This window comes from Tinamus guttatus, unplaced genomic scaffold (genome assembly GCF_059628265.1).
Source record: "Tinamus guttatus ecotype Peru unplaced genomic scaffold, ASM5962826v1 Tinamus_guttatus_pri_ptg000288l, whole genome shotgun sequence".
NCBI lineage: Eukaryota > Metazoa > Chordata > Aves > Tinamiformes > Tinamidae > Tinamus > Tinamus guttatus.
The window spans coordinates 2,985,798-3,009,290 of record NW_028288822.1 but is presented as its reverse complement, the minus strand read 5'-3'; the positions used below and the strand labels follow the sequence as shown (position 1 = coordinate 3,009,290).

The 23,493-nt window shown below is 43.3% G+C and overlaps 2 protein-coding genes across 2 annotated transcripts in view; one reads left to right on the top strand and one right to left on the bottom strand.

Annotated features, from left to right (window-relative positions):
* Window positions 1-11,438, top strand: part of FGF2 (fibroblast growth factor 2) — a 25,553-nt gene extending 14,115 nt beyond the window's left edge. The window contains exons 2-3 of the mRNA XM_088527675.1: window positions 5,623-5,726; window positions 10,229-11,438. Coding sequence (XP_088383801.1) covers window positions 5,623-5,726; window positions 10,229-10,414 — 290 coding nt within the window. The 3' untranslated portion in view covers window positions 10,415-11,438. The remainder of the gene's footprint in view (window positions 1-5,622; window positions 5,727-10,228) is intronic.
* On the bottom strand, window positions 10,750-23,493 carry NUDT6 (nudix hydrolase 6; the record flags this gene model as incomplete). The annotated part of the gene is made up of 5 exons (XM_088527696.1): window positions 10,750-11,297; window positions 14,709-14,763; window positions 18,137-18,192; window positions 22,727-22,930; window positions 23,340-23,493. Coding segments are annotated over 5 exons (861 nt in total), but the record flags the coding sequence as incomplete, so codon positions are not given.

The window sequence follows — 23,493 nt, the reverse complement described above, 5'->3', positions numbered from 1 at the left end:
GTGTATATTGGTGGCTTTAGCCTGCACCAAAGTTTGTCTGTAGTGATACTGCAGTTAGGTAGATTATAGGGAAAGTATAGCTTAGACTTTAAGAACGCCTTCATTTACTCTGCAAGCATATCCAAGGCCAGAAGCTAATGGCTTTCTTTTCCGATCCAGGAGATATCTCCCGGTTCCTTTTGGGGGAGTTAAAAAACAGATATTATATATCCATCTGGCTAACCACAAACGTGCCTGAAATGGAACCTACTTGAGGTGCATGGACTCGTGCTGCGCTTCAGTACAGCGCGCTCACGTACTGCATACGTGTCCAGCCCCTTCCTCCTCTGCTGTTCCCGCTTGCCATCTCTGCCTTCTTATTTTTTTCGTAGTGTGTTTCTGCCTTCTTTTTCCACTATGACCTTTGTTTTCCCTCTGTGCAGGACGTGGGGCTGTGCTCCCGCCCAGCACCCTGCAGCCGCCAGCAGTAAAACCCCTGTGGGCGGCTTCACGCGGAGGCCGGCGGCTCCGCTGCTCCGCGCGGCTGCCCGCGGGCGCCCGAGCGGGCCCTGCGAGGAAGGTGGTAGGAACTCGGCACTGAGCGATTTGCAAAGCACACGGCGCCCTTGGTCTGAAGTGTTAAGTGGCTAGGCTATGCCAAGATCTTCAAAACAAGCCAGCCTTGAAGGAGCTTTTTGGCTGGGACCTTCACTATGCAGAGCAGTGAAATCATTGGGGATCATTTAAGTTAGTGCGGTATTATCTGGTCTCTGCCATGAGAAAACCTTCGTTGGGTTTGACGGTGCGTAAAAGGCTTCTGACCTTTAGAGTTGTCATTGTACATACAATGGTTCTAATGCTCAGAGCAATAAAAGAACTTTAGAAAATGTGCATGTTCTCTGTATTCTCCAGGCTGCTGAAAATGTTTTTCCTCTGGGTTGTGCCACTTGCCCAGGAGAGTTGTTGCAGAATTTTGCTTGCTTGTTTGTTTTTTTAAACACTGAGCACGAGGAGCCTCCTGTGCACGCAGAGCTCCTCTGCGGGGCAGATGAAGGCCCCGTGGCTGGACACGGGCCCTGGTCGCGGCCGCCCCGGAACGGGCCAGAGCTCCCGGTGCGCTCGGGCCGCTGTGGGGCAGGCTGCTCACGGCTGCCATGAGGCCGGCACGTGAAGCGCAGGAAACGCTGCTCGCGCTGGCGTTGCTCTGCACTCGTGCGGCCCTTCGGGTCCGGACGTGCGTCCCCGCTGCCCCCTTTCCATGGCGAGTCCTTCCTTGTGCGTCAGAAAGCCAAGCTGTGGCTGCTGCTGGGCTCTGCAGGCTCTCCCCAGGCATTGCAGGAGTGTGGATTGAATTGTTGCACCCGTAAATTGTATTTTGATAAGTGATTCATTTATTCAGCTACCAGTTTTGAGGTTGGGTTGAACACTGGAATGAAGAAAATGCTCCATAAGGGAGCTTTATGTAGGATGCTTTTATAACTCTGTTTTCCAGTATCAGCATTTTGTGGCCTTGGAAGATTTTGAACTGCTCTGCTGCACATGAAGCCCTTGTTTTCCAGGCGCTGCGGAGGGCTGCTGGAAGCACTAGGGGAAAACCTGCCTTTTATGCCCCCAGTCCACTAATTTCCTGTCCACAGCCGTCTGTGCTGTTTTTCAGGTAACAGATTTCCTAAATGATTTAGTTACGTTTTGTCAGGAGGATAAGGTCTCCAGTGCAGTGGCTGCAGATGAATGCAGCTTTAGGGCACGGGACAGTTGCTGTCATGTTTCAGGTTTGCTTGGTGCCTTCTAAAAAGTCGTATCTCTGTCAGAAGCAGCCCCATGAAATAGCAGTTCCCTGTGCAGGATGAAAACAGTTCCAGCAGAGTTAACAGCTAATATTGTATTTTTCCTAGAAGTAAAGATAACAATGATGGCCCAAGCAGGATATGGAGTCTGTGACAAGAATTGGATTGTTAAATTCTGTGGCTGAAAACCTACTTTTGTCAGCTTTGACAACTGCTATTAGCTTGAAAATTGTAGAGCTGCTGAAGGCTGCTGATGCTGTGTATAGGCCATACTCTGTAAATTGGTCATCTTTAGGTTTTTCCGGCTCTGACGAGGTTGTGTGGGTGCTGCGCAAGGTTTTTATGGACCTGGTTTTGTGGTTAAAGTCTGCTGAAGACAAAAGTTAAAAATAGATTAAAATGACGGACCCTGTCTGGACTAATGCACATTCGTGTCTGGAGCGATGCAGCCCGAAGGCTGCAAGGGACACGGACCTTGGGTGCTGGTCTGTGCTGGGCTGACCCCGACGTGGTTGCTCCCCGTGGCGGCTGTGTGGTCAACACGTGCCGTTAGCAGGTCTCGTCCCTCGCCTCGCGGGCTCAGCCCGGCACTGTGCAGGACAGTCACCTTGCGCTGAGGAGTCCACGGAGTAATGCCCAAGCCTGAAGCTGTCGAGATGGCATTTGGGCTCTTTTTGTTTATGCGTTTTAAAAGCCAGAGGGGAAAATCCAGTGAAGCCGATTTTGCTTTGGGGGCTGTCTGTACTGCAGGTTTTCAAACTCCGCAGGGGTAAAAAACAAACAAACAAAAACCCAACACTTTTCACTGGCTCTTCTAGACCATGCAGGTGACTCTAGAGGCCTTACACACCCCTGATCGAAGCCTGTTTTTGCAGTCCCTCTAAGTACCTTGCTGCCAGGAGCAGTTGCGGAGTGCACCGTGTCTGTGCCCGGAACCAGCGCGGCTCCGCAGCCCGTGCACGGAGCTGCGACCGGACCGGCACGCAGAGCCCCCGCCCTGCCCTGCGTCCCGCTCCGGCCTCGCGGAGCCCCTGCCCTGCCCTGCGTCCCGCTCCGGCCTCCCCGGGCAGCGGGCAGGGGCGGCAGGGCTTCCCGCGGCTGCTTTACTGTAAAGCGGCAGTAGGAGTTTGGCATAATTCAGTATATTCATTTTGTTTTCTTTAGCATGCAGCGTACGCATTAGTGCAACTTCATTTTTATGTATAAATTAGTGAATTTAGTAAAAATTTCTGTTGATGTCTGTACCTACAGCAAAAATGAGATGAAATAGTTTTAATGCTTAAAATAGTCTTGTGTCTGCAGCAATTATCCTCAAGGTTTGATGTTCTCAGTATTCTGTCAGGATTTCTTCAGTCATCCCATCTTTGAAAAACACAGAACTAAACTAAGAAAGCATTTATTTGAATTGCAAAATACTCTTTTCCCCCAAAACAAATAAAAAGCCAAATAAGCAACAATTTTCCTCTGAATTTCAAGGGACCCTTCTACTATAAAACATAGAGTCACTTAACATCTTAATTGGTTAGTTAAAAGTTCTTTTTCAATAATTCTTCTTTAAATAGAAAAGCTTCACAGAGGCAGGCAGGTGACTGAACTCCTAACTGGGGTGCTGGATACCAGCGTTGCCCCTCAGACCGTCCTCGCTCAGCCCTGGGGCCAGTGTAGCTATACAAGAACGGAGTACATGTGGGAGATGTTCTCATCTCATGTTCTCATGAACCCCTCAAAGAAAGAAAGAAACCACCACAAAGCTGTACAGGTCCATGGTTTAATACACTCCCTTCACTCAAGTATCTGTCAGTCCCTCTAGTGAGGTGTTCAGCATAGTGAAGTTCCCATGTAGTCATGGGCATTTTCAAAGTTAAATTCACAGCATTTCAAATGTAAAATGTTCTTTACTAATGCCCAGAATAATTTCTGGGATGTCAACAGGAGGATGAATAAATTCCAGGCCAGTTCGCTTTTGGAAACACAGATATTCTCAACGCCAGATGAGTCACATCCTTCGTTCTGACACCTGACGGACACATGAGCGGTACCAGCTTGCGACATCCTGCTCGTTGCCTTTTTAGTTGCTGTAACTCTTTGGCAAACGGGGGGCCTCTCTGCCCTGAGAAGGTGAGAAGCAAAACACTGTTTCGCATTTTGGATGCCTGCGCTGAAGTGATCTTGCTTCCTGTTACCAAAGTTGTTATTAAATCCCTGTTCAGTGGAACTGGTGATGACAGCAGAGTACTGCTCGCAAAAAACAGTGCTTAGCTGTTTCTTGCTCCTAAGTTTTATTCTTTCAGAGAGTGGAAATCCAGGTTTCTCTGGAAGTAATGACCATCCAGAACAGCATGGAAAGCTAGAAATTCAGGGAAATTGAGTTTCATATGTTCTGTGGTTACTGAAATGGTTGGGCTTGTTTTTAGCAGAAATCAGCTTGAATTGTATTGCCTGTGCCAGCTGTGCCAATGGGATGGGGCTTTTGGGAATTGCTGTGTTCTTTCCATGAGTGATGAGGAGAAGAATCACTTGTCAAGTGTCCATCTTGCTGTATGTGTATTGATTTTTAGGATGTTTTTAAACAGTTAAATTTTTAGAGAGAGATGGTCTAAAATGGTTGAAACAAATGAGGATGTTCTGTGAGGTTTAGAACACTATGTGCATTGCTTCTTTCTTCTTGTTTTCTAGAAAAATGATGCTCCTGCATAGTGTTTAGATTTTGTTTGATCCGCAGATGTCCAAGTCTCACAGAACACAAGTACCTGCTTGGTGGATTTTTCTGTGGTATTTGGTATTGTTTCTTGTATTGCGGTATTCCCAGTCCAGGGTAGCTAGTGGTTGAAAAATCTAAACTTTGTGGTCATAGGTATTTACATTAAAGCTGAAATGTAGTGAATATGCAACTTCCTGGGTCTGGTGTTTTAACCACTTAAAGCCTTGTGCAAACTATCTGGGAAGGAAAAAAAAAAAGTGCAACCCACTCGTTCAGGTTTAGGTGGAGGCCGATTTTAGCCTATCTTTATAGCCTGAAACAAGCCACGTGCAGAAATGAAAACATCTCTGCTTTGATCTAAGCCAGTGAGTTTGGTTTGTAATTAGGAAAATCATTCCAGACTTTGTGTTGAGATGAGGAGTTTCCGTGTATTAAATTCATCACCCCACAAGCTATGTGGTGTGACCCTGTAGACTTACAATAAACGTGGCAATTTGTTTTTTAAAATGATTGATTCAAGTGCACCCCATGTTCATGTCCCCAGTCCCTGTAATTCTGTTTTCCATGTCTTTGCTGTCCTCATCTACTTGCTTCAAGACTTTTGATTTCTTTATTCTAGCCTCTTGCTACAAGGGTGCCTTCTTGAGTTGGAAACCACTGAATCACCTACTGAGATCCCATATGGAGCATGGTCCAAAATGGTTCTTAGGATCATAGTGCAGATCCAGACCCACAGGTGCGGGCAGTTCATCTACATAGATTTGCAAGCATTCAATGCCCAATGCTGTTTCTTCAACCTGGAGAAGCTCCTGCTGAAGGAAATTAACTTGAAAGCCCCCACACGAAGCAGTTGACCGTCCCCTGAGCACTCCTGTGAGGCATTTCTTGGCTTTTGAGTTGCGTATATGTAAGAGGCACATGCAAAACTAACTTCTGCTTAGGGTTGCCAATTACACGAAATCCGTTGAATCTGTAGTAAGCATTTTCTTTGCTGAACTACAGGTCAGAACTCTGGAGGTGGAAAACTTGCAGTCTTTGCTGCAAGCTCAAGCTCAGGCTGTCCCTGTTGTTTGGTCTGAAGCCGTAGGCTTCACTCTGTCATGTGCTCAAGTCCTGCAATGTTTTTGACAATTTACTTTGTCTTTTTGTTCCCAGTCAAGCTGCAGCTTCAAGCAGAAGAAAGAGGAGTGGTGTCCATCAAAGGAGTCAGTGCCAACCGCTTTCTTGCCATGAAGGAAGATGGCAGGTTGCAGGCCCTGGTAAGCAGCGTTTTTCCTGTGTCTTAGGTCCTCTCATCCCTGCAGGTTTAGTAACTCCTCCTGCTGCTGTTCTGACTTCTGTCCGCTTGTGAGCTACCAGGGAAAAAGTGCTCTGCAACACTTTTCTCAATGACAATTTTTTACACAGTAGCTTTTTCCTCTTCCACTAACATTCACTGAAGATAGGTCAGAAGATTTGTCTTAAAATAGAAGATAAAGCCATTAAAATAAAAATTATTTGATTTTTGTACTTTAATAGTCTGCATATAGCTCTCTTCATAGGGAATCATTTTTTTGATCATATATACCTACAAATTAGACAACAAGAAAAATGTTATACATCTAAAAATGTAGATTAAAACTAGTCTAATAAGACTAATTTTAATCTAAGCTCTTGTGCATTTTATTGGTTAAATAAAGTCTTCCAAGCTTGATTTTTTTTTTAAATGCACTTATATTCACTTTGCTTATAAGGTGTAAACTGTAAATACCATGTCTATATTCTCAATTTTGATGCAGACAAGCCTTTAGCATTTGTCACCAGGGAAATGCCCTTGCAGCGCAGCCTCCTAGAATTTTAATTCCAAAGTAACCCCAAGGCTTTGGTGCCTCCAGTGTCGGCCCATTTGGCTTCCATGGAAGTCTGAGCTGGCTGCGCTCGCAGCTGGTCATAGCAAAGAAGTCAAGCCCCTATTCTAGCTGAGCTGCAGTTAATGGATTTATCCACATGAAGGGCCACAGAAATGAATTCCCATCCTCCTCGTATCAGTCCCTGCAGCAGACCAAAAAGCAGAGCAAAGCACTCGAGGGACTCCATGCGAGCCGCGATGCCGTGTGCCCCTTGGCCATTCAGCACGTCCTGTGGCTCCAGGGGAGCCGGCTGGGCTTGTGCCTGTGAGCAGTACAGAACCTGCACCAAGTTACTGTGTGATCTACCTGGTCATCGTGTGGCACCTCAGCTGCAGCAAATGTGCCAAGTAGCCCACTGGGCTCTTCTTGAATTAGAGGCAGTTGGGAATTTCCTGGGATTGTGATGGGCTGATGTTCAAGTCCCCCCAACAGCTTCAGCAGTGGTGCCCCGGTCAGGGCGGATGCTTGGGCCTGCGTGGCCTGCTGGTGTCCATGCTCTAGCAGATATTCCGTGGCAGTGAGGGCTGTTCACAGAATCACAGAATGGTTGAGGTTGGAAGGGACCTCTAGAGATCATCTAGTCCGACCCCCCTGCTCAAGCTGGGACACCCAGAGCACGTGGCACAGGGTCCTTTAGCTCTCATATGGTCAAGTGCTTGGGACATTATTTCCTTGTAATCTGGAGTTACTCCCTCAACATCTATTTAACTTGGGTCATTTTGTGCTTCCTACTGGAGCTTATGAAGCAAGTTTTTGTTTCTGAAGATGGGTATTACTTCAGGCGTGTTTACTGCAAACACCGCTTCCCACAGCTCTTCAGTTTTGCTATTAATAGGTGCTTGTGGAAGCTGCCTACTCTAAGAAGATTTTGTTCTTTAGCAGCCTGCATTTCATGTCCAGTGAATACTCTGGCAATTTCACAACTGCCTTCTGAAGCATAAGCGATTTTCCATGAGGATTTCTGTGCTATGGCTTCCAGCAGCTCGTGGCCAAATCTGTCTACTGTTTTCTGCCTGTAAATGTTCCCGGAACTGTTCACCACTGGCAGCATTTCTTTTTCCTTTTGAGCAGTTGTGTCTCAGTGAGAGCTTTGCTAGAGCTTCCTTGTGAAATCTTGGCGAGGAAGTGATCTCCTCAGTGCACATGAATGTGTGCTGCTGAGAACTTAGCTTATTTCTATGAAAGCATTATGAAACTTCAATTTCTAAACGCTTTTTTAGTTCTCAAGCCCACTAGTGACTAATTGCACAGGCACAATTCTGTGCTTTTCCACCAGTAATTTGGAGTAGCACACTTTTCAATTAAAATAACATTTTAAGGGCAAATATGTTCCTGGAATGAGCTAACTTCAAATTATGATGCCTTCATAAATATCTGTGGTAAAACCACCAGCTGATGTTTGTCCTTGCTCAGCTCCACAAAGTTCCTGTGCTTTGGTCCAGTGCAGATTTGCCCCATCATCGCCAGTGCATTGGGCTTTGAGGATCCGCTCCTTCGGGCTGAAGAAATTCTTGCTCATGACCTGCCTGGTGTTGCACAGCCTCACCAGCTGAGCCACCATTCACACAGCTCTGTTCTGCGTCCCAGGCGCATGTGGCACTTCCCATATTCCAGACTTTTCCATATTTCACACATTACTGCCTTGTGGGAGACAGGGCTCTCTGCTCAGTCTAGAGCAGTCCTTCCTGTTTAATCCCCAGCAGTCAGTGATAACTGTGTGGAGGCTTGTTGCTCCTGCCTAAACACCAACAGCTGTTTTGTTTTGGTTTTATTGATGTCTAGGCCCATATCAGTTTGCTTTGTACTCTTGTTTTATAATTACGCTAACATCTTCCAAAATGCCTTTACAAGTAATTATGCAGCCTTCCTTTTCTTCTAGCTGGAAGTTTCCGAAATTACTTTGTTGAGATGTTTCTTTGAGGCTTGTTTTGAGTTAGGTTTTGAAAACGATTTATTGTACAGCCCACGTGCAGCCTTTTGCATTGGTGATTGGCAGTGTGCTGCCGCGGATTGCTTTCTTCTCTAGACGTGCATGTGGGCTTTAATTGAGCAGGTCTGTGTCTTTTGTTTGCTAACAGATTCATCTGCTGGTGGGAGAGAGGGAATTTGCACCTGCTTGGTCCCTGGAGGAAATGGCACGTTAGCAATGCAGCCAGCCAGGACTTTCTGTTGGAAAATGCTGTTTTGACTAAAAATAGTTTTGCAGAAATGCTTCTATTCCATCAGATTTTCAATGGAACAATGGAACAATGTCGGAACCTGCTAATTGACATAGTCGGTGCCGTTGCGGCAGATGCAGTTTGCGCTGCGGGTGGGTCGCTCCGTGGCTTTTGGCTGCACAAACAGGCGAGGGAGAAGAAGTCTGTCCCAGGACGCCGCTGCCTTCGGGTGCCTGGCCGCGCAGCGGGGGGATCCGGCGCCTCGGCTCCCGCAGCCGCCCCTGCCTGCGCCGCTGCCTGGCGCGGGGCCGGCGCGGGAGGAACCGCCGCCGCCACAAGGGGAGGCCGAGAAGGGCTGTCTCGCATCGGAGCTGTGCACATTGTTAACTGGGTTTCGGCTGCGTACAATGTGAAAACTGGAGTGATTTATAGGCATCAGAAACAGGTCATGGATTTTCTTGCTAAAAGTTTTTTTAAAGAAACCAAAATTCATATCTTAAGAAAGTAGAAATGAAGGAGCGGTGTTTTTATTGCCATAACTTACATTTGAAGGCTTACGTTTGGAGACAAATCACTCTTCCAGACTGCATCTGACAGACTTAATTGCTTGTAGCAACAGCAACTTGGCGTATTTAGGAAGTTATTTTTCTCCTATGTATTTTCACAAATAGTCCACATTTTAGTTCTAGTTGGATACTTGTTTGTGGATATTAACAAAAATTTGTGAGGGAGTAGCCTACTTGTTAAGGCATTTCTTCACATTTCCTGTCTCTTCTCCAAGATTTTCATACTTTTATTCTCATGACTAGCTTTCCTAGTTGCTCAGAGCTCACTAGAATCTGTTTAAGCATTGGGAAACTGCAACTTCCTATGGCAAGGACTTCCTCAGCTCAATTTTTCCCTGTTGTGCGAAGATCCACCTTTTTATTCGTAGGGGTGAAGACAGGTTAACTCAGCCTAGGTGAAGTAGTTGCAAGACTTGCAAGACTTGGTTCCAGAAGTGGAAAAATTCCCTGCACGCTGGCCTCAAAACAGAGGCGGTGCTGTTCTGAGGAAGAGTATTTACCATAAAGAGATGGAGTATGTTTGCTTTCTGTGTTGAATGTACCTGTTTGCTAGGTCCCTAAATTGATTTAAAAAATATTAAGGATTCTTTTTTTGGGGGAAAAAAAACAACAAAACCTTGGATAGATGCAGACTTGCTACTGTTTGCTTTAGAACATTGTAGGTAAAGACTTGAATTGGCTTCAGGAAATGTAAACCTTACAATTGGAAAAGAATGGGCAAAAGCTGAAACTCTGTGCCATACTATTTATCTAATCGATGGAATGGTTTGAAGGCAGCAAGGGAAACACTCTTTTTTTAATGTCTTTTTTCATGTCTTTTGTTTGTTTTGTTTAATTGTAATTTTGGCTGAGAAGGGAAAACTAATGAGTATGGAAATGAGAATACTGGCTTCTTCATCTAATTGTTTGACTAAATTTTGGATAGGAACAAGAACTATATAGTGAAAATGCACGAGGATTTGCTTGGTCCGTGTTAAAGACAATAAATGAATCATAGCTAAAAGCTTTTCTTTTTAACTATTTTAAAAACAACTATGTCTCTAAACACAAAATGTATGGATCATTTTTGTTCTTGGTAAGTCCTGTGACTTTGAAGAATGAGTTTGTTGCAATGAAACACAAATAGTCCTTTTCTTTTCCCTTTTAGAAATTCGCAACAGAAGAATGTTTCTTTTTTGAGCGTTTGGAATCCAATAACTATAACACTTACCGGTCACGGAAATACTCCAATTGGTATGTGGCACTGAAAAGAACTGGACAGTACAAACCCGGACCAAAAACAGGACCTGGACAGAAAGCTATTCTTTTTCTTCCCATGTCTGCTAAAAGCTGATTTCCATGGTGGATTCTGAAAACATGCGCCACACTACATTAACAAGGTAGTTCCCTACTGCTCTCCAAATAACCGAAATACAAGCAATTCCTTGCTGATAAAACGACTTTTCGATTATCAGATTAAAACATGAACGTTTCACACTGTCTTTATATTGCTCTTTAAACTTATTGTGCCAGTGCATGTGGGGTAAATTCACTTGGAAAATATATTGGATTTTCAGGCTCAGTAACATACCTGTTTCCTACCAGATATTTAGATAGAGCTGCTTTATTTACCTTGTATTTGCTTTACAGAGTAAAAGAAAATTAATCCGATGTACACTTAGAAGAGTATTTACCATTTAAAATAATTTATCTATTGCTTATTCAAAAATAGATTGAATATTGACTTCCATCCTAAAAGCAGTCCATGAATAATTTCCACATGGTCCAAATAACTTGACATTAAACATTCTAAATTATTAATTTAATAAAATGTGAAGCTTGTTCCTATCCTGTAATATTTCTGTAGGACTCGGGCAGCTCCCTGTGGTATAGTTTGTAGAACAGGCCCGTGTAAACAGCCGGCAACTCTCTCATGGTCACGTCGATCTTATCAAACCCTTCTCGGTGCCCGTAAAGCAAGAGCTTGGCTACGCTGCTGGTGATGGGAGTTGCGTGCCTGGTCCTGGCGAGCTCAGCGAGGTCCATCCACTCGCAGCTCTGGCACTCCTGCTCGCAGAGGCTGATGGTGAAGGAGGAAGGCTCCAGGCGGCAGATGAAGTACAGATCGGACTTGCCAAAGGCTCCGGGGTGGCTGTGTTGCTGCCGTACGCTTAGGATGGACTTGAACTCAGACTTGATGCCGGTCTCTTCAAAAACCTCTCGCACTGCTGTGTCTCCTATGCAAAGAGAACGGTTCTTACCAAACATACAAGAATTGCCTGATACTTCTTTAACCTTCTGATCATGGAAAATTTCTGACTCGAAGCACTCTAATCATCTAATAAGGTGTTCAGAACATAAATGCTTCAACACAAGGATAAGCTTGTTTTTGTGGCCCCTGAACAAAACTGACTGCTGGGGGGCTATTGCGTGGGCTATTTCTGGTACATATCCTATACAGTGAGGAGAGCAGGAAACACCCCTGATACAGCTGGGAATGGTTGCTGGCTTCACTGACCTCTTGATCCCAGACAGTGGACCGCGTTGCACCGCGTTTTCAGGCCTTGGAATCCAGCCTCCTGCTAGATTCCCTTTGTCTCCATCTAGTTGCTGCTTCAGACCCTTAGCAGATGAAAATCTGGATATGTATCAGATCACTGATGGAATTGCTTAGCTTTGTGGCATGTTGCCAGGATGCGTGAAAATATGGGGGAAAATATTGTTTCCAGATAAGAAAAGTTGGCCTCAAGATGTACCTTCAATGTCTAGTGATAGTTCAAATGTGCCCTAATATCAGTGGGTGTGGAGCCTCTTGTTGCAGCACACGCTCTCTCCGCATTGCACATGTACGTTTTGTGTACAACAGCTGAGGTGACATAGAGCTAATCTTTCTCATTACTGAAGACGATACAAGCTCAAAGCTCTTGAGGGTCTGCAGACTGCATTTAAAGCCAGACAATTCCCATCTATCCAGGGCTCTTCAGGACAGAAGCTGTACTCTTGAGTAATAGCTCAAGAGCCCAAATAATTTTTGATATCCCACTTATTTTTCCAAAATTCTGTAGTTGAATCATGACAAAGTCTACTCATCTGGGGCAGACACTAATTGACAAAATAACTAGATTTTTTTTCATTTAATCTTGCTAAGCAAATAGCCGCGTCTTGTCTTCAGTGGAAAGTGCATATAACTGTTTTGCAAAGTTATCTACTTCAACCGGTTCATTTTCTGTAAGCAATGAGAGTGTTGGCTTACTTCCAGAGGCAAAATGCATTTTACCAGAGCTGTAGAGACTCTCCTTCCTGTACAAACCACCACCTTGAAATGTCAGAGGTGAAAGAAACCAGACTTTTTAATTGTGTGTTTTCAAAATACTGAAAATAGTTTCAGGATATACTGTGGTTAGCAATATATAAACAAAGGGATCTGTCCAGCAAAGACCAAGCAGCTCTGCAGGGCCGTTCCTGGCGCTGCTCAGGCTTTGCCTCAGCGCCAGGTTCATCCTGCAGCCGAAGCGTCCGTGCCGAGGCAACGTCAGCCACGAACAGAGGGGTTTGCGGGGCCGGAGACCACTCGTACCTGCTGCCCGTAGAACATCTGCTCCAGTTTTAACTCATGGGAAATCTGCTGCATGGGAGGGCGGAAAGATAACATCGGGGATTATACTCCTTTAGCAGTCCTGATCCTTGGGGGAGACTGTGTTCCATGTTGTCCACAGAGGCCCACAGTCCTCTTCAATCTAAGGTAGTGGTTATGAAGCAAACCCCCTGAGGCAAGTGGTTTTACTATAAGGCAAGTGATTTTATTATTAGGCAAATGGCTGTTTTAAACAAGAGTGGTCAGAGAAGGTAAACAACTGAGACCGTAAGGAATGTTGAGGTGTGCTGTCGTAAAAAAGGTGAAACAATTCGGGATTTTAATTAAGCTTTGAGTTTTGCCTTGAGATCAAGTGCCTTCTTCTGTTTCTCTTTTATTTAAATGTATGTGTATATATATTTAAAAGATAATGACAGTTAAACTAAAAGAAAGGGTAGGGCTTGCGTTTAAAAAAATATTAGAATATCAAGAACTGCGTGCAATCTGATGCATAAAACTGTGTTTTCAAACTCTAGGAACTGCTTGTGCAAAATGTTTTGTTTTCATTAGAGTAGGCAGTCATGTATTTTTATATAATCGCAGGATCTTTAAGCAGTGTAATTGCACTCTGAAATTTAGTTTCTTGAATGATTTATAAGGCTTGATGTAAGTGATGAAAAAGTAAAATTAAGCTCTATTTTATTTTATGCTTTACTAATTTATCTCTCCCTGTAATATTAAGATGTGATAGAGAAAGCAGTATTTTTTATTATTATATTGTTTAGTAGTGGCATGAGGGGAGCTAAAGAGATTTATTTCCCCTCCCTCAGTATAAAAACTCCTCTGGTCTCTCCTGGCCCAGATCCTCTTGCCGTCACTAACGGTGAAAGGAGCCTGGCTAAACAACACGCACAGTGTTCAGGGTTCTTCTAATTTTGACTCCTGTCACTGTTAAATATGATGAGTCATAAAATGAGTCAGGAGAACTGACTCTCCACCATATTACGTAAACTAGAAAGCAGTTTCTCCATGTATTATAATTATGAACTGGAATGCAAGCCAGTTGTTGGAAGATTTTTAGGGCAACATAGAGAATTTCCTAAGGTACAAAACAGGTTCAGGAAACTTGGGCTTAACCAGCTTACCAGAACTGCTATGTGGTTTGGGCAACCTTTTTGGTCCTACTTTACTTAACAGAGAAATGTAACAATATCTCAACACTGATGCAGGGCAATATTAATATTAGCAAATGTAATTTTTGAAACCAAGACTTTCCAGTAAGTAGGTTTTACCAATCACAAGCTATGGATCCTAATTTTAAGTGGCTGCGATAGGAGGAGAAAAAATATTATTTTCTATCACTTCATGCACACATTTGTTCATTCACCTTTGAAAATAACTGCAGCAATTGTATCCATCATCTCACCTGTGCCATGCTAGATAGAAATAAAAGGTTTCCTCAAAACAACTTTGATTTTTTTTAATATAGAAGTGCCTTATGTTGCTAGTTGAAAGGAGGTACCCACAAGACTCGGGCACTGCACTTAAGCAGGGCCTCTGTCAAAGAACTCTTAGTCTGAACAGATCGAATGCACCAGGGTGCCAAGAAGCAAGTGTATTGATTCCTGTTTTGACCATAAAAATGTGGAGTTGGAAATTTTTACTCAGTACATTACTGAGCTCAACACTCTAGTTTCCAGGGTGAGCTGAGAACTCTTGTATTTCAGTTTTTATTTTGTTTATTTTTTGATTACGTTCATCCTGTGCACTTCTAGCTCATATTACAGCATATCCAACAAGCCTACAAAAAGCAGACAATTTGACTTCAAAACCCACTTTAAGGGAAAATGTGGAAAAGTGTTAATGTTACAAATATAAAGCTTTTCTGCTCTGAAAGCCATGTTGCCCTGTTCATCTTAAGGACACAGGATCATGTCACTTTGTCTATTAACCATTAATTCAAGGAAGTGCTTAGTCATAGGAGTCATCTTATACATGTATGTTGTAATGTATTTCAGTGTTGTCAATGACTTTACAATTTGGTTGATGTCTGAGCTGTTATTCTAGGACTTACCAATGTCTTCGCCTGGATTAGAAAGGCCTCCTGGAAATTTCCATGCATTTACAGTCTGTAGTGGAGGAAAAAATTATTAATGAAGTAGATCGGTGCTGTACTCCGTAATATGAAGGTGACAAATAACAGGTGACCCTTACATTGAAGTTGCAGTATTGTAATTATTCTTACAAATACCAGAAAGGCTTTAAATAGGAACTTCCTTGTTCTTGCTAATGTGATGATCAAAGGTATCTACAGTCTGTATGAAATATTAGAACAAAACATCTACTGATTGAAAATACAGTGTCTAACAATCATTAGACAAAGTTGCTGCTAGATAACTAGGTAGAGTGGCTGGATATAAAAAAGGCTGCTATAGTTTATATAGTCTCATATTTAATCATTGATGTATTCCACTTCCATGTTTTTGGCTTTTTATAAGTGTTTATATATTTAATCTTACAAACAGATATTATGATTGTATTATTGTTCTATACTGCACTGGCTTTAAGATGATTTTGTGTGTCTGTAATAACCATTTAGTGTAACTTGTCGTTTGTTTTTATGGAATACGAGAACTGAGGCCTTGTGTGTGGTTTATATATAGATACATATATTGAATTGCAATAAAGTTCAATAATTAAAACAGAATGTGAACTGCAGACTTGGTGTTGTAATTGATATTGCTAAAAGAGAGTCAGTTCCTGACCTCTTGTAAACAGATGAAGGTTTGCAGGTTTTACCCTTACCTCTGTGCTGTACGTGCTATTTATTTTTAATTCTTTTCAATATTAAAAGTAAACATAGGAAGAAGTTAACCTTCAGCTAGAGACTAATGCAGAAAAAATGTATACTCTGGCATTTTTTTAAAAAAAAGGTAGCTTTTCTTGTACATGCAGCATAGAGAGCAGTTGTGTGCTTTCCAGTGATCTGAAACCCCACTGATTACTTTGGAAAATGACTTTTTTGGGCACTCTTAAAGGTCTTGGATGGGAATAGAGAATAATAGATTAAAAATATTGCAGATGGAAAATACATGTATTTGTCTCTTGGCTTTCAGATGTGTTTTCAGTTCCTGGAAATCTTTCTTTGTGTGCTGTGGAATTGTTCTTTTTCACGATACAACCCAAGCAGCTCTAAAAATCCCACTAGCTCACATTAAAAAAAAGGGCATTTAAGCCTGATTTTTTCAAGTTTTCAAAACATGCTTCTATAAAAGTGTCACTCTTTCAGGGAAATTGTGTACTTGAGGGGAGGAGGGAGGAAAAATGGTGGAACAGCCATTGGGAAAGAGGCCACTTTGCTGGCACTATTTTATTTACTTGCTGCACTAGTGCTTTTACTGTTTCTAGAGACTGCTCTACAGTTCTATACCCCATATATTGCATGGTATATTTATACATTAATTGGTAATTACTGAACACAATTCTGAAAACCCTGCTTTAAAGAAGTCCTTGAAGTTTTTTGCTCAACACAAAGTAAAAATATGAAGTCAGTACTTTAAGGGAGAAAGGAAGGGTTGCCTTTCCCTGAACTCTTGCATTACAAATTCAAAATGCTGCATGATGGAACCTGTCTCGGAGAGCGTCCTTTCACTGAAGCTCTTAAACTTTGGTGTAGTTACTAGTGAGCTGAAGTAGAGGGTAGTTCAATTTCTAAGAACAAATCTGTCAGTTTTTATTTCAGGAAAGGCAGAAAAAATACGGCTATTGAGATTTTGGCTTAGATGTAACTCTGTAAATTGTAAATGATGCAGCCAATTATACTTGGTTAGGGTGTGTGAAGTTTGATTATTGCCAGGTTATAATCGCAAGTATCCTCACTGCACTGGAGAGACTTCTAGTGAAGGCCCAGGAGGTTATTCACTTACTCCTATGGAACCTTATGAAGGAGGTGCAGTTCGACTGCAGTACTGTGCTGCCTTTAGCTCGGGAGGGAGAGCGGGGTGGTGCCTGCATCCGCGCGCGGTACCAAGTGCTAATGAGTGAGATGCTGCAGAGAGGGCTGCTCGGTTACCTCGAGCCACATCACACAACCCACCGTCTCTGCGCTAATTCTCTGGTCAGGCACTTCCCTCTGGGAGTCTTTAATGATCCCTGCACCTGCCTTACAAAGGTGGTCTCTCCAGGTCATGGTCTACCACATCATTCCTTATTTAAAGCCACGGCTATGCCTGGAATTTCCAAACCCAAACAACAGAATCCTTCTAACAAAATCCGCTTACAGTCACGAGAGTTTTCCAGAGATCTGCACGGATCCAAACGCAAAATCGAGGAATCTTTTAGGTCAGTTACAAGAGAAAAGAGAAAACTCGAAGCAGCAACAGTACCTGGATGATGAAGCCAACGAAAGAAACATGCTGTGGAGTTTGGGATCTGCTTTAACATATGTCATGTTAGAGAAGGGGACCAGAGTGGAGCTGGCCTTGTTAGGAGAATAAACTGGGGAACGTACAAACGTGGTGAGTACCTCAAAGCATCTTAATCATAATCAATGAAGTTATTTTGAGGAATGATGTGTCCTTTTATACAGGTGTTTTTGTGCTGAGACTACCACACTTTTTTTTCCTCCAAGATAATTTTGTGGGATGTTTTCCCCAATTTTGTTACTCTTTGTGGCTTTCTATTTGAAAACAACTTTTCAGGAAAACAGTTTTTTATCGCACTCAAATTTGCCTAGGCTTTTGTTTCCTTTGAGACAGTATAAGCTTGCTGTGAATAAAATTGTACCTGGTACAAAAGACCCTGAAATTACCCAATGTAATTTAGAAGCAGTGTAGTGCTTCCTTAAGATGCAATTTACTCTTTATCCAGAATGAAATTTAGTGATTGAACATTTCTGTTTCCTGAATGAGCTGTCTCCTCTCTCCTGCATTAGCAGATTATTTGTGCTCATTGTCTGGTAGCTTGGAAGGCAGCAACTCTGTCTGAGACAACTGTGCTGTTCTCGGATCTGCTGCTGGACGTGAACGTGTTTGTGCTGAAGCTGTGCTTGTACAGTCCAGCTAACGGAATCCAATTGGAAGTTTTACTAACTAAGGCTTCTTTTTTTTTTTTTTTGGTTCTTTTTTTTCACCCATTTTAGCTGGGTGAAAGATGAAATCTGTGTAAATCACTAAATCACTAAGATTTTAACCATCTAAAAAATCGTCTTAATTCAATATAATGACCTCTTGCAAGCAGTCCTGAAGCAATATGCCATTCGGCTCTGCTCATTCAGTCCATCACTGATTCTAATTAACAACAAAGCCATCTATTTTCAAAGTCTATCTTTTTTTTTTTTTTAATTCAAATGTAGATAAAACAATCTATTGATAGACATGTTCCAAAATACTATGAAAAGGAATTAACTTTTAACTGTGGAATGAAAAGATCTTTCCTTTATACTACAGAGTAGGCTTATCTAAATTATCTTCTCTGTATTTTAGAATTTTAAAGCAAACTTACCCTATTTTTGTCTTGTACAACCAACACCTTTCCAGTGCTTTCATCTAAAACAGCACCTATTAAGAGAGATAATATTGGAAAAGATTAAAGTGTTTTGGACAACTATCTTAAAGCTCCTGATTTAGTATGTTTTGATAAAATGAGATAAATCCTAATGATACTTAGCTTGCAGTTAGCAAGACTTTTCAGAATGTACCCTGAAGTAAAAGTGGTTTGTCAGTGAAAAAATGGTATGTGGTTCAATGCAAGAAAAATAATATGCATTTGTATGTGTAACAATTCAAACTTAGCAGGACCTAGATAAATGCTTTACAAATTTAAATTCTAGATTAGACAAGAAATGAGAAGAATCTTTTCCTCTCATGTGTTAGTATTATCAAAACTAGAGAATGCAAGATCATGATCTCTTCCAACCAATCTAACAAAGCGTTTTTCTTCACTGGAGACATGCCTGTAAGCGTGCTTAAAAAGCAAATTTTTTTCCAAGATGCTGGCTGAGTAACCATGAGGAGGGAGAAGTTTTCTCCACTGAAATTTAAGATGAACCCCCCCCACCACTGCTGGTTAATAACACACAGGGTTTAATGCTCCTGACGGGCTGTTGGTCCTCATGAAAACATCTCATCATTAGACTTCTTTATAAATTCATACTGTGATATTCAGCTAACAATTCCAATAACAAATGCAGAGTATTTTGAGTCAACTTGCCAGGGAGAAGTGACACTCTCACTTGATTCAAGAAAAATTTATCAAGATGCAGGCAGAGAAATTCAGCCTCTCACTGTGCTGCAATGTTCACAGTTAGCCCATGAATTTCTCCCGCAGATTGTGTGTTTTCATATTTTTAAAACCCAAGTGCTTTTACATCTAATCATCATGTCACACTCAGCAGTCATACTTTAGAAGTATTTTCCCTTTAAAAGAGGCATTTTGTCAGATTTTAAATTTATGCGTGTGATGAGCAGCATGAGAACAGTGGTACAATTATTTACCAGGCTCCTTTCCACATCAGTCTTCCATGGGTTTCAAATTAGTAGGTAACTATAAAGAAATGCTATCACTTTCTAGCAGGAGGAGTCATTTGTGGATAGAATACATGATGATAAACACATTAAGAGGACTATGGAGAAATATTTCCACACAAGGGAAGTATTAAGGAATGAGTGTCTAGCTTGAAGACATCCGTTTCTTTTTAATAACGTGTGGTAGACTTTTGTGTAGGAGGAATACTTACAAGATGAAATACCAGCCTTCATTCAAGATATGTCAAAGGACATGTTTTAAGCAAGTAGTCACAAATCTGTCTCCTCGTGGCTAGTGACTTCTATGAGCTCATTCTTCCTGTAAATACTCAGCAGAGTACCAGTTCAAGTACTGTATACTGAGTGAGAGAAAAGAACTGTACTGACTGAGAAAAAAAGAACACAGAAGGAACTTCGATGCATACATGCTGTGATTACAGGGATCATTTTTCTAAAGAAAACCAGTTTTCAGCCAAATTGTCTTCTGAGACCAGAGAGGGCTGCTGAAGAAAGGAAATTGCCGATTGAGTCAACTAGAATCAACAATTTCTCTATCTTGTTCCCAAGAAATCGATGCCTGTGAGTGTAATTTTTGGCTGTGAATTGTTACATGAGGTGTCCAGAAACTGTGATCGATGATACTAAGTATCAAAAGCAAGAAAGAAAAGATATTAATGGGATTTGTCATCTCATCTCCTTTTCCCTGGTGTTCAGGAGCTACTCGGCGAGGGCTTGCTGGGCCACATCTGTTTAGCATCACTGAGATCACGCTTGGGCTGTGCACACTGAACGTGTGATACCTGCAGCTTGCAATCATCCACCCCACGATGGCTTTCTGAAGAGGTTTACACCTGTAGCATAACCAGGCAATCACTATTACAGCACTGCTTTGCTCGAATGTTCTCTTTCCAGAATTAGATTCATTTTTTTAAAAAATATATACATACATATATATAACCAGTAACAGAGAATAAAAATACCTATGCTCTCCTTGTTCCATTTATAAATGATCAAGACATCTATGAAGAACATGTTCAGAGCCGAAGGGCATTCATTCTGCATGTGTGCACTGGTAACCATGACTGCTTACATTGCAAACATCACCAGGCAGGAACAGGAATCGCTTTATAAAAAACTTGGGAGCTTCTTTTAAATCACTCTTAATTCCCTGGATAGTCACAACCTATCAAACTTCAGGTTCCTGTGCAGACTGATTTGATATTTGTGCAGATGCTGTTTTTTACACATCTTCATAAGAAATAGGACTTGCCAAGGCTCATGCTCATGTGTGTGTAGGGACCCTTCAACTCCAAAGGCTTTATTTCAATAACCAGATTAAGATAGAAAACAATGAAAATAGTACCTATGTTGCAAGGCAAATACTGCATAGGAGGGAGAGGAGAATGGGTTTTTAACGGCTTTCCTCTCAGGTACCCTGTTATTTTGCATATTTACAAATGTGTCACTTGTGTGGATGGCAAACCACTGCCTCCTAAGAGGTGGGGAATGTTGAAACTGCATTTCAAAAATACCTTAATCATTTCACACATCCGAAGTTTTCCTGTACCTTTACATACATGGAAAATCCTACTGCCTACAGAAGGATGCAGTAAGTTAGCTGGAAGATGCATCACATATTCCACTATTTTTAGACAATAATGTCCAAGCCCTATGAGTAACATTTCTACTTGCTCTGCTTGGCAAGTCTCTGGTGGAGTCTGGCGAAACAGGCCCTGGCCCTGCTTATTCACACCTTTGTCACCACTTGGCTGCGGGGCCGGAGCAGCAGCAACGTCACCGCACGGGCGTCTCGGACGGCGCGGAACCCAGAGCTGCTCCACCTCGCACTGGGTACCTAGCAGGGAGCACGCACGCTGGGTGCTCTGCAAGTTTTAAATCTGTGCAAGGAATTACAAAATCCATACACCTCCATGTATGAAACTGCTTCTTTCCTTAAAAATTGTTTTTGCTTGCAGAGAGCTTTTACCTGAAAAGGACAACAACAAGTGCAACAGCAAATGATGCTTTGAGAACGGAGTCTTTCATATTCCTATTTTCAAATATTTATATGAAAGACTTTTCAAAGTTACAATTTCTCCACATTCTCCATTGTCCTTTTTTACAGTCATCAGGGCTGCAATACTTCCATTAAAGGATTTTCTTTAAAAACACAATTTCAGTTATGCAAAATCTGATGAAAAATCCCCTTTCAATCAGTTCTGCTTTCCCAAATATGCAAGTTCTAACCGTAGGAGTAATGCTGTGCTTTTGCAAGGGGAATGCATTGTTTTCCTCGGGTTTAATGCCACATATTTTAATGGTGAGGTTTTCATACCTCTGGAAAACATGCTCCAACATGTCCATTGACAAAACCCAAGCCTCTCTTGAGCGTCTACACTGCCCTCTGCTGCTTTTCTAACTGAAAACTCCCCCTAACAACAGTATTAACTAAAGGCTTTGGTTTCTGAAGAGGTATTTTCACTCCACCCATTGCTGCAAGGAATAATCCTGCTGTAGTGAGTCCTTTCTAACTAGGAATTGCCAAGGCTTCCTTTAAGGCACACATTGATTAATTTACACAGCCCTTCCAGCCAAGGACCGTCAACTCAAGCTTGTCATGAGGAGGACTTGCTGTCGCTGTCCTAACTGTTGAACGTTGCAGCTTTTATCAGAATGGAGAGTCCAGATCGACTGCCATGTTACAGGTAGTTACTGAGTGATGGGACAAACAGTGGCATTTCAGATGGAAGACTCTTGAAAGAGAAGGCAAAAATACTGAAATCTGGTAAAGCTGAGATCCAGTTGACTGTACTTTTGGCTCATTGTTGGTTCCTCATACTCTGTACTAAACAACAGGTAACCCTCCTAACTAGTTTCTTGGGAATTGCTTTAGAGTTGTGTTAGAGCAACTCCCAATTTTGGTTGTGGGAGGTCCTGATGGTAAGATACCCATGTGTCCAGAGGCGCCCTTAGCATGTGTTTGGGATCTGGACTTGAAATTTAAAGGAGCTTGGGAACTAATAATTGAGCTAATAGTTGAGCAAGGTCCCCAACAACTTTTATTGGAAAAAGTTTTTCTCATTTGCAGATGGCAACCTGAGCACTGTTGAGGTAGATGCACATATTAAACATCCACAGCCAGGGACAGATAACATTGGAATAGAGATATGATTTTTTTTAAGATGTTCATAGATGCTTTTCTGTTTGTAAAAATATACTACTGTAACCCTGAAGTTCCACCTCTCTAACCTGCAAGCTGAAAGGCAGCATGTGCCTCTCAAAATGATAAATAAAAACCACAGTCTTGAAGGAGGGTGATTTTTCAAAGCCTCAGGACATTTGCTTTTCCCAGGGCTGGGATACTGACACCCCTCTTTTTTGGTTTCTTTTCAGCCAAGCACACAGTTTGTCCAACCAGCACATTTGTGAACGGCACCCTGTGCTTTGGACAGTCGTCCAAGCCAACTTTGACGTGTTTGTTGTGCAGCAGCCTGGCCCTTTTCCTGGTGAACCTTGTTCTAGGCAATCCCGAGCCCTTCTGTACACACTGCACAATTTGGGGACTAACCTGCGACTCCTACTTGGTGCGTGGCGTACCCTGGCAGCCTGCTGGGCCCTTCTCCTAGCCACAGCGTCAGCGTGCAGGAGTCGGACTCGGCATGGTGAAAAGCAAAGCCTTGCAAGGCAGCCGTGGCTATAAGCCTGCTCTGGAGGATGGGGACGTGCAGCCAGACAGCTACCCGGCCCTCCTCTCGCCACCGCCTCACCGCACCTGAAAGAGAGAGCGACACGGAGCTGCCCGCGCTATCCCAACGGCTGCCCAGGAGGAAGGCCAAGGCAACCCTCGCTCAGTGACCGCCCTTCCCCGCGCTCCTGCTCCTTGGAGGCCTTCATGTCTGCCTAAAGACAGGCGCACCAGACTCTGCACCCGGCCCTCGCTGGCTGCAAGGCCGGACAAGCGCAGCAAGAGCGCGGCCATCCGCGGGAGCGCAGGGCGCGCTGCCCTGGCCCTCCCTGCCCTGCTCCTCGCTCCGGCCGGGCGAGACGCGTCGCTTCCCGCCCGGGGCTCCGCTCCGCGCCGCGAGCAGCAGGCGCCGCCGCCACTTGCCCTGCAGCCAGCGCCCGAAGGCGGCCGCGCCGGGCCCGCGGCGGCCGCGCAGCTCCGCCAGGTCCACGCTCACCCCCCCGAACCGGTCCGCCCGCGCCGGCGGCACCGCCGCGGCCCCGCGCAGCGCCCGCCGCGGCCCCGGCCCCGCCGCCGGGCGCAGCAGCAGCAGCCGCAGCCGCGATGCCCGCCCCAGCGCCGCCATGGAACGGCGGGGGCGGCGCCGGCCT